Source organism: Palaemon carinicauda, chromosome 30 (assembly GCF_036898095.1).
Source record: "Palaemon carinicauda isolate YSFRI2023 chromosome 30, ASM3689809v2, whole genome shotgun sequence".
NCBI classification, from domain to species: Eukaryota; Metazoa; Arthropoda; class Malacostraca; order Decapoda; family Palaemonidae; genus Palaemon; species Palaemon carinicauda.
The window spans coordinates 51,305,604-51,317,743 of record NC_090754.1 but is presented as its reverse complement, the minus strand read 5'-3'; the positions used below and the strand labels follow the sequence as shown (position 1 = coordinate 51,317,743).

Genomic DNA, 12,140 nt, shown 5'->3' with positions numbered 1-12,140 from the left:
CCCGATGGTTCAGCAATTTGTAAGTGTGTGGTTTCCAAGTGTGCCTCGCAGGGTACCACCTCTCACCAGGGTGGGTATGAGTACTCCCTCTCCCTCTGTGTTACAGGAAAGGAATACAGTATATATATATATATATATATATATATATATATATATATATATATATATATATATATATATATATAGTCAGACCCTTGCTCTTTATTTTATAGAGGAGATGACTGGGGATCATTGCATATAAAAGATATTGATTGTTTTGCATCATTATAGAAATCTGAAGTCCATGTTTGCTACAATTGGTGGAAAAATGCCGAAGCTATTGTCATATAATGGAATGAAAGGATGGAAAATATGAAGACATCTGGGTGTAATGAAAATTTCAGAGCAGGTGGAATTGAGGGAGTATGGTAGGTTGCTGAAAATTATATAATTCTAAAGTACTGCACAACCTTTAAGGTTTCTTGGATGTTGTAAAAGAAGTATTGGAAAAGAAGGGACTTACTATTTTAAGGTTTAAAGGCTACCCATAAATGGCAACAGCATGGAACAGTAACATTGCCCTAGCAAGCAGGAGAAACTAGAGACTGACCATACATACATATGATCATCTCCCAAGCCATTCTCCATCGGACCAGGGAGGGACAGGCAATGGTTGCTGATGACTCAGCTGGTAGACCTATAGGCTCCCCCAAACCCACCATCCTTAGGTCACATGGATGGTGAGTTTGCAGACACTAAAGGAACTAACGAGTTTGAACGGGACTCGAACCCCAGTCTGGCGATTGCCACTCAGGAACGTTACCAAATAGGCCATCATTAAGCATGATAGAGGTGATTGGGTGAATGTGTGAGTAAGGTTTGATACAATTGTGAAGAGCTTTTTGTATGTGAGTATGAAGCGAATAATGTAGAAATTTTTTTCCATACTTGTGTTCATCTAAGATTCAGTTGTTACAGTATTGATATGGCATGACACTATATATATATATATATATATATATATATATATATATATATATATATATATATATATATATATATATATATATATGCAAATATATATATATATATATATATATATATATATATATATATATATATATATATATTGTAAACGAAGTAGGGGAAGGAAGAGACGACAATGGATTAATGAGCTAAGAAAATTTGCTGGTATAGACTGGAAGAGAAAGACCATAAAATGATGCGAGTGGAAGGGCATGTCTGAGGCCTTTTTCCTGCAGTGGACTAGATATGGCTGCTGCTGCTGCTGCTACTACTGTAGATGATGATGATGATGTTATATATATTAATACCCCTTTCAAATAGGAATAATGTGGTAATATATTATATAGAAAAATATACTGTATATATATTACATTTATATATAATGTATTACTTACTGCCCTATTCCCATTTGTGATCTCAGCAACTGCTTAAAGGTATCGCTGTTAAAACCTCAAATCAATCAATTCCCATTTACTACTACATGGACTGAAAGGTGATAATCTATGATAAAATGCAGTTCCAATAATATGCAACCTGGGCATTGCATCCATCTGCCACAAAAGCCACCATACCCTCTTTGGCCACGGGTGATAGCGTTGTGTTTCAGTGGATTCTATCAAAACTGAGCTGGTTCTGAACTCTCACATAACCCAATGAACCTCAGCCTTGCGTCTTTTCCGTGAAATGGATTAACTTTAAAGATAAATTAAGCACTGCTGCAGTGAGGTTAAATTACTACTTTATAAAAAAAAACTTCAACTAAATTGTCACAGAAGATTCATGTGATCACTATCATATTAATTTTACCTATAAGATAAACCTCAACCTAAATTAACATGTGAAATTCCTTTTCTTGCATATTAATGACTATCAAAATCTTAATTCTTTTCTTTCTTATCAAATCGTCCGTATCATTCCTTTTTTTTGTGAGCTATCGTTCTTTATTTTCCCAATTTTACTAAGTAACTTTAAAAAGACTAATTCATATTTATATTTACTTTAACCTTTTTTTTATTATATTTCCTCCTTTCTTTCAATCCTTATCACTTTCATGATATGCTGCACAAACAATTCATCTCAACATATCTTCTACCTTTTTTTTTATTTTTTCCTAAAGTAAAATCTAAACTTTACTTCCTCAAGAGAGAGTTGGCCAAACATCTTTCATTCATTTCCAGTTTAAACTTCTTTAGGCGTCGCGATAATTGTAAAAAGACAATTTTCATATATTTGCTTCCTATCTCGTTTAACCTGTTCTGGCTCATATCTTCACCCATCCATCACATCAACTAATAAAATACTGGCAAAATTAATAATAAATTTTATTCTTTTCCCAACCATATTAATATTCGTAGATCCATCATCTTATCATCTTAGGTTTCCATCCATATATCATTTGTGTATTTCAGTAATTCTCACTTTATTCAAAATTATCCTTTTTTTATCCAGCAACTCTACACATATATCATTGCAAAGTTAACAAACAGCTAGATGGTATAAATATTATTTCTGACCAAATTTAACGCAAAACTAAAGAAGTACTCAAGGTGGAGACCTCCGCCATAGCAGTTTATTTCTCGAAACCAGCTTGCCTTTCCCAGGATAAATTTAGACCGTAGGCATATTTGAAGTCTGGGCGACAACCAAATGCAAACTTGGGATTGAAGTCAGGGTTAATTTAGTCGGCCTTTTGCTCGACCTTGACCTTTGACCTAGAATTTTGCGAAATTGAATCACATCCACTAGTCAACATAACAATTAATCCATAAAAGTTTCATATAAATAAAATTGTGGCCAAGAAATTGTTCACAAACAAACATACAAGCAAACAAGGGCAAAAACATCATAACCTCCTCCCAACTTCATTGGCAGAGGTAACCAATCGATCTCCTGTCTACATATTCTGGCATAAGATTTGCTTTTATCCCAAAAACCTGTAAATGACATTAAATCATCTTTGATATATATTCTCAATATGCTCCTTGTTGGATAGCTATTAATTCTATCATCTTTTCCTATGTCCATGTGGGACACAACATCTTAACATAACTCCCAAGTTTCTACCATAACTTTTTTACAAAAAGCAATTAACACCTTTTCTCCTTATCTAAAATTACAAAGATTCTCCCAGTGAATCTCTTGACTTATTTCTTAATCAAGATCATAACATGCACCCTCCCTGGTATATTAGGTAAACTTCGCTTCAATAAGTCCTAGTCTTCTCTGTCATCTTTACTCTTTAGTAATAGAGCCATAATACCTCTAACCTATTCATTTGGAGCCCTTCCTTCATCCAGACATACCCTACACATCCTGGTCAGCTACTCATTTGCACTTTCCCCACCACACTGCAGAATCCCACTTGTAATCAAAGAAAATCTTAGCATTGTTCCATTTCTAACCCCTAAAAATCACAAATTTTAAGCAATTTGTATTTTTCCTAACATACTTACCGAGAAACACTTTCTTAGGAGTCACTGGTGGCTCCTCTCTAACGACCAGAGTTTTGCGTAGTTTACCCCACTCCCATTCTCTAAACCCCTAAAAACATTTATTTACACCCTGAAGTCATTTCCACACAGATGTTCAATCTTAATACTAATCTCTTCTACATTTGTCATTCAGATCTGCCTCTCTTTCATCCATCTTGTAAAAAAAAAAAAAAAAAAAAAAAAAAAAAAAAAAAAAAAAAAAAAAAGAACTTCAAACTACTCAACTCCACCAAACAAGGATTGCTTTCCTTTTCAGACAACCCCCCCCCCCCCTTTTACATATTTTGTTGCATTGCCCATTTATACAATAACCTCTTTTTCTGCATCTACTTCCCTACAAAACTACTTCCCTCTTGTAGATGCATCATTGGAATTTCTAAAGCTCAAAATAGTGCAAATACTTTCTTGTTGAACACTCAAATGAATCTCATCATAGAATCTAACTGTTTGTTACTATCCGTTGTTTCTATTGCATAATCTACTTAAAGGTTTAAAGGTCGTTCATGATTGACAGATGCAAGAGGCATCACAATATCCTAAAGACTGACCATGTACACATATGATCAGCACTGAAGCTAGGACCAGGTAGGGCCAGACAATGGCTCCTGATGACTCAGCATGTAGACCTACAAGTTCCTCCATAAACCAATCCCTTGCTAACAAGGATGGTGAGATTACAGACACTACTCTATACTATCCCGCTTGAGCGGGTCTCGAACCCCCATCCAACAGGTCGCAAGACAGGGATTTTTCAATTAACTGACCAGAACCTCTAGCGTTTCTTTTTACTGTAATACTAATAATTTTACTATTATCATAATAATAAAGATGACTTAAGTCATTTTCATATTGAAGAAACAATCACTTTTGTTTCATATTTGCATACTGAATAATCACATTACTCAACTTATACTTACTAATTTTAAACCTCTATTTTAATTACTTACGTTTTACTTTGACTTCCTTACTCATTCTCGCATGTATTGTTACATTCATCATCATCATCATCTCCTCCTACACCTATTGACACAAAGGGGCTCGGTTAGATTTTGCTAGCCGTTTCTATCTTGAGATTTTAATTTTACATTTCTATTTTATAAAGTACAGTACTTTACCTTAGCCAATATGTTATTCATTCACTGCATTTCTCTATTTTCTCATTTTATTTTGTGCTGATTTATTCTCTTAATATCTTTCTTATCTTTGGATACTCACACAAACACCTTGCTGACCTAGGACCCTGTCCCAGACATTTGAATATTTTTCATATTCTCATCTTACTTTACAATCATAACCCTATTCCATCTTTTCAAATGCTTTTCTAAGATACTTCGAGTCAAATTCACTCTTCATCATTACATTTATAGCCATATTTTACCCGTCCCTCTTCAAACAAATTTCTATCCATTTTAAAGGTTGCCTCCAGATGATGATGATCTGATAGTCTTTCAGCCACTACTCTCTTCCCCTTATATCCATTACTTGCTGTATCATATACTGTCTGGATGGACACAATCTAATAAGCTTTTTTCTTTCTAAAGTATACTCATAAATACTGTATTCTTCTTTGGAAATCCTGCATTTCCAACAATCAATCTTTTTTTAGAATGCTCTTCCACAAGAATCTTTCCAACAATGACTTGTATTGCTTTCTCTATCATCTACACCTGCATTCACATCACCTACCTCAACCATCCTTTCACAACTTCCATACCCAGTCAAGAAAAAATGTCAAGCTACCAAAAACACACACTCACTATTATTCTTTTCCATTCCTGAATATTTTACTCTTTTCGTTGTTACCTTTTTCTCCCCAGCTATAATCTTTACCATGCAATCCTTGAATCAACAAAATAAAACCCTCTCACCCTTCTCCAGAGCCCTCCCAACATTACAAGTCTCATCCCTTCCTGAGCTCTAAAATAAAAAACATTGATGGTACAGCTGCCAAATTAGTCGAAAATATGCCTTAGTCATTGATCGGTGTTGATAAATAAAGAACAGGTTAAGACCAAGTATGAAAATAAAAGGAATAAAAGAAGCAATTTGGGTTAGGTTATTATCTAAAGATCATATATCTGTTAAACTGGAAGGAAGGAACGTGAGAGAAATGGAACCTGAGGAACACTGATGCAAATGGGACAGCCAGCAGATGCTCCCTGAATGACAGCAGATATACATTGGCCTGGTAAATATCTAGAAAGGAGTTGAGAGGAGTATAAAAAGCATTTTCTTTTACCCAGACTGCTGAACACAAGAAGAAATTTGAAGATTGCTGAAATAAAAGTCTTTGATGTACTAAAGAGAAGATATCCAAATATCAATATGGTTAAGGTGTAAATTGAATGAAATTAATCGAAGAAAAGACAAGAATATCAACTGCATGGTCAGGGTGATTAGGGAACATGCATTGAATTTTGAATAATTTGCATAATTACAACAGTATAGGAAAATGGGTGAGATTTGTTACCTTTAATAACAGTGGATCCACTTGAAGTGACATACAGTACTGTACAGGTAAAGTAGTATCCAAAACAGAGACTTCAAAAAATGATCTAAAATTAATTCAGAATGTGATTTTGTTGATAGCAAAGATTCATAGCTGGAAATAACATACTTGAGGAAAGCCTGTGGAGGCAAATGAAAGCAAAACACACAAAGAATAGTGTGAGTTGGAAGAATAATATTCAGGCAACCAACATTTCGGTATATACGCCTGACTAGAATGTAAGAGTTCCCTGGAAAGTTTCCTAAATTGCCTTTTAAACCATACTAAGTATATGGATATAAAACTTAATTTCTCTCTACATAAAAACACTTGCTTATATAAAACATATCAGCACTATCTGCATATACTGTATGCAGGCACAGTACGTCTGTCTGTACATGTAAGCAATAGTATCAATAATTTCTATTGGTGCATTTTCTTTTATAAGTGTATAGTACTATATTTTAGCTTTTCTGGTATTGAAAGTGAACATAAGCATTTACATAAAACTTGCATTCTGTCCACCCTCTTATCATCTGAAAATCTCTGTGATACTTTTTAACTATCCTAAAGAGATTTTTTTGCAATTACATTTCTATATCAGCAATAATCCAAATCAGTAAGAATTAGCTGGCCATTTAACCCTTAGTTTATCACTAAATTTTCCTTTAACTTTTGGTAGTATCTAGTTATTATTATGAGGATGTTGTTCAGATGGCGCTCGCGTCGGGGCGTGGGTGGTGTGGCGCTGGTGGGTTGGCTAGGGCCTTTGTATCGGCCCATCCCTTTGACGAAGGAATTAACTAAATGGAAGACAACCTGTGAATAGTGGATTTCACGCGCCTTTGCTTTATACACGACACCCAATAAGTGCTCGCGCGAGGGTTGTAACCTCAGCATTCCATGCTTTTATCTTTCTCTGGTATAATTGGAAGGTTTTATCAGAAAAGGTATATAAGAAGGACTCTTTTCACCGGGCGTCACAGGTCTCTCCCCAGAAATAAACAGAACAAATGCCCGGTACTGTCAAAAGCTGCCAAAACAAACTATGGTACTTAACATTGGTAAGGGTGAAGTAGCAACGTCAGTCATGTTGAAATAACGAGAAACTCTTCGAAAAAACACTGTGCCCAAAAAACTCAACTTGTAAGCAAGTTCCAAAACAGAAGGATGACCTGGTGAGCGCGAGTGGTAGGTGTCGGTAGGGTAACCCAACTGTATTCTCTAGGGCCTATCACGGCCCTCCCCCTTTGATGAAGGGATTATCTAAATGGAAGACAGCCTGTGAATAGTGTTTTACAAACGCCCTTGTTAGATATACGACACCAACAAGGTGCTCGCGCGAGGGTTGTAACCTCTGCATTCCATGCTTTTAATTTTCTCTGGTATATTTGGAAGATTTATATCAGAAAAAGTACAAAGAAGGACTTTTTCGCCGGGCGTCACAGGTCTCTCCCCAGAAATAGATTTTTCCTTCGTCAAAATCCCTTTATTATGATTAAAGTAGCTCTTGTAATCTTCACTTTTATAATGATTCCTTTGGAGAAATGATGCTTCTTGATGTCTGTTTGGGATACTACAGTAGTCAACAGTTGATTATGTAGATAAATATTGAATGATCATTGATGTCTGTTTGGGATACTACAGTAGTCAACAGTTGATTATGTAGATAAATATTGAATGATCATTGATGTCTGTTTGGGATACTACAGTAGTCAACAGTTAATTATGTAGATAAATATTGAATGATCATTGATGTCTGTTTGGGATACTTCAGTAGTCAACAGTTGATTATGTAGATAAATATTGAATGATCATTGATGTCTGTTTGGGATACTACAGTAGTCAACAGTTGATTATGTAGATAAATATTGAATGATCATTGATGTCTGTTTGGGATACTACAGTAGGCAACAGTTGATTATGTAGATAAATATTGAATGATCATAGTTTTTGTACTAACTTGGTCATTTCTTCGGGGGCAGAGATATCTTTGAATTTAGACTTTACATTTAATTCTCATTGCTTGGTTCTTCATGTCTTTTCATAATAATCCATTATTTTTTCGATTTACTTCTGTGATCGTTTGGTATAAATTTACCAGAATCAGCTATTTTGTTTCCATTCAGTAAAGTTTCTTTCTCTTACGTATTAATCCTGTTTTTATTGGTAAAGTCTCTACAGTATTAGCATACAGTCAAACCTTTCATGATTATTTATATCAAGTCTTTGTTACTGACTGTACCTTTCAGCGATATTCTTATTTGCAAAGTTCGTTCATTACATTAGATATAGAGGAATCCAAAATCCTTTTCTATAAGCATCAATATTTTCAAATTTGCAGTGCATTTACTTGGGCATACTGTATTAAAAAGTCCCACTTTTAAATGTTTCTCAGTTTTGCACTATAATTTGATGTCATGTATCATTTAGGTGAGCTTCCTACTGTATTAACATTATACACCTCTCTGGAATAGTGTTCTTATATTTAGGACCTGATTCCTTTGTTTCCCTTCTTGGAAGGTATTTTAGTCAGATCAGCAACCCTGACCATAATTCTTTTCTACATCATTTACACTGCACTGAGAAGTCATTTCATCTTTTCTCTCAATAAACATTCGTCTGGCTGATTTTGTGCAACATGACTACTGTAATTAGAAATTTTTAAAATTAATACAAATAATTTTGTTGGATAGATCTTTTGGTCACCAGCTGAGAATGTATTGTACCTTGTTATTTTCATTAACATCTTTGTTATTGTTGTCTTTGTAATACTAACATTGTCGTGTTTATACTGCTATCATTACAGAAGAAAAAGAGACTACAGAATCACCAGGCCTTGATTATGAAGAATATGACTTTGGAGATGGTGACGAGATAGATTCCCCTGCCAATGATTTAATACAAGACTTATCTGGCTGGTGGTATTCCATCGTCCCATTTGTAAAGCCAACAGAAGAAGCAACTACAACAGAAGCCCCAATTCCACCTCCACTTCCTGATTACTATACTGATAGGGATGCTGATGTTGATGCAGATAGGGATGAAGAAGAGAGATACGCAACAAGATTCCCAGCACACGAAGACCCAGAATTCCCTACAGGTGAAGATCCCCGTTTCCCAACAGAAGATTCACGGTTCCCAACAGAAGATTCACGGTTCCCAACAGACGAAGATTCGCGGTTCCCAACAGACGAAGATTCGCGGTTTGCAACAGACGATGATTCACATTTCCCAACAGATGAAGATACAGGATTCATTACTCCAGATTTTAGGAATTACTATCCGCCAACCACACAACAGACTCCAGAGTATAACCCTCTTCCTCCTGAACGTAAGTTACTAAGAAATGAAAGATTTACAGTACTTTGTTCCCTTATTGCCATTAAAAATAGGATTTTGTGGAGGTTGAGAAAACTTTTGAAACTAATGAAAATCATGCATATACTGTAAAATTTATATGAAAAAAAAATATACAAAAATCCAAATGAAGGGTACATTACTTTACATGAATCATGTATATGAAAATTAAATAAATGACCCTTTGGTCTAATTTGATACTTCATTTAAACCAAATGTATTAAAGTATTTTGGACTGCTAATCACAATTAATAGTGCAAATTACCAATATATTGCAATTTGATGCAATACAGTGTGTAAATTATTCATGAAGGACATAACTGTTCCTAAGGACCATTAACAAATTATATTCTATCTCAAAGAATTTATTTGGCCTAATTGGAGGTAAGCTTCATATTGCCCTTTCCTATATATCCAGAGAGAGAGAGAGAGAGAGAGAGAGAGAGAGAGAGAGAGAGAGAGAGAGAGAGAGAGAGAGAGAGAGAGATATTTTGTGTCAAGAAAAGTAACATAGATGATCCTAACATTGTACACTATCTTTCCCTTGACAGCCATCAATTGCCCTAGTCCCTTCTATAATCAGGCAGGAGGCTGCTACCTAGTTTTCCATGACCAAAGAGACTGGAAGTCATGGGGGGAGGCTGATGCCCACTGTCTAAAATATGGAGGTACACTGGCTGCCCCGCATAGACTCCGACAATTACAAATGTTCCTTACCAACCATTACTGTAAGTATTTGAGAACAAGGTATTTGTCCATATGCAACGCTCATTCAGCACTATTCATATTAACGTGTAATAAATGCATGATATGAAACGATATAGAAATGTCATAAATCACCAAGACAGGAATGTCTCTTGTAATATTTATGTTATGCTTATCATAAATCATTCAAAGCTCTTTTGGTTCCAGATCATCTCATCCACATCTATTGCAATTTCATTATGAATTACTTAGTGGCCCTTCAATTAAGTCACGGACATACATGTCTTAATCTTACTTTCATTAGCATAATTAAAAACAACATATATGGCACTTTATGACCTTGCAATAAGATTATCATCTTCAAAATAGCAAACAAGCGAAAATGAGAGACCTTTGCTTAGTCGATACTAATGTGAACCATATAGTAACCCAACTCAGGAAAAAAAAATTTTCAAGTCTACTTAGTATATGTGTGCTACTTTTTTTAAAAGAAATATGTTAATTTTACCTCTACAGCTGATGCTTTCTGGGTTGGAGCAAAATTTGATGTACCAAGCAGAGGCTGGAAATGGTTAAATGGAAAGGATGTGGAACGCACCACCTGGAAGCAAGGGCAGCCAAGCAGGAATCGAAATATGAAGTGCATCTTCTTGGACAAATGGTCAGGATACAGAGCCACTAATTTCTTCTGTGGAGAAAAGTATCCCTTCATTTGTGACTACAGAGGACCAAATAACAAATAAACAAAATAATAATTTGAGATTAATGATTAATCTTGTGAACCATTAACTTATATGTTTTAAAAGTTTGTCTAAAGAACATCAACAAGATTTAGGATAAAAAGTAAATAAAATCAATCTTATTGATTGATGCTGTTTAGGAGTAAGTGTAAGTTAACTTGTGGGTGATTTTTTTTAGATTCTATTATACTTATCTGAAATGTTACAAAACTTAGAGAAAGTTAGTCCCAGGAATAGATGAATCATAGCAAAAATCAACATGCACTGCCATAGAGTAAATAAACTTGAAAATTACTAATTCTTATAGTTTTTGTATAGTTAAGTCAGTAAAATATGCATTAATTATTACTTTGTACTGCAGACATAATCAGGTTGTTAATAGTGACTGAAAATCTTTGTAATTAACAGGTACAAAAAATGAGAATAAATCCCACCTTTCTTTGGAAACATTTTAAACACATTGTTGTCAAAAGATGGTACTAAAACAAAGATTTTAGGATGTAAGATATAGATTAAGCTCTGAAGAGATTTTCAGAATTATTTTTGTAGATAAAATATACTGTACTTAACTATATTAGGTAAATACATAATTTTACTGACAAGTAATATAGTTTCTTTAGTTATGATACCAAATGAACATGTTAACCCTTTTACCCCCAAAGGACGTACTGTACTGGTACGTTTCACAAAACACATCCCTTTACCCCCATGGACGTACCGGTACGTCCCTGCAAAAAAATGCTATTTACAATTTTTTTTTGATAATTTTGAGAAAATTCAGGCATTTTCCAAGAGAATGAGACCAACCTGACCTCTCTATGACAAAAATTAAGACTGTTAGAGCAATTTGAAAAATATATACTGCAAAATGTGCTTTAATAAAAAATAACCCTTGGGGGTTAAGGGTTGGAAATTTCCAAATAGCCTGGGGGTAAAAGGGTTAATCATGAAAGGATAATAAAGTTTAAAATGAGATGACAGATGAAATTTGGTAGTTCTAGCACCAATGACCTTTCAAAAGGCCCTTGTTAAACTGATAACAACAACAACAGCAACAACTACAATTAAATAACAATATTAATAATAATAATCCCCAATGTCCTCACACAATATGGTAATTAGTGAGTTTTGTCAAGAATATTCTTTCAAAAATTTGAATTTTAATCAAATTTGTTATTTCTATACTCACCTGATCATATTTCTTTCATCTCTAGAAGCTTGGTTATGTAGACATTAGCCTGTTTTCTTTCCTTCCAATACATTAAAATCTCTAGTAAATAACCGACAATAACATTGTATCGTCTTCAGTCCGAAAGTCTACAAAATTCCCTTCTACAGTACAGTACTAAT

The 12,140-nt window shown here is 34.5% G+C and overlaps 2 protein-coding genes across 2 annotated transcripts in view; one reads left to right on the top strand and one right to left on the bottom strand.

Annotated features, from left to right (window-relative positions):
- The window catches only part of LOC137623099 (RNA-binding protein 12B-like), an 18,216-nt gene extending 6,790 nt beyond the window's left edge, over positions 1-11,426 (top strand). Inside the window, exons 2-4 of the mRNA XM_068353758.1 lie at positions 8,795-9,319; positions 9,897-10,073; positions 10,567-11,426. Of these exons, the coding sequence (XP_068209859.1) occupies positions 8,795-9,319; positions 9,897-10,073; positions 10,567-10,793 (929 nt within the window). The 3' untranslated portion in view covers positions 10,794-11,426. The remainder of the gene's footprint in view (positions 1-8,794; positions 9,320-9,896; positions 10,074-10,566) is intronic.
- Orai (calcium release-activated calcium channel protein orai) overlaps positions 10,601-12,140 on the bottom strand; it is a 72,786-nt gene continuing 71,246 nt past the window's right edge. Inside the window, exon 7 of the mRNA XM_068353761.1 lies at positions 10,601-10,738. The gene's annotated coding sequence lies outside the window, so the exon portion shown is untranslated. The remainder of the gene's footprint in view (positions 10,739-12,140) is intronic.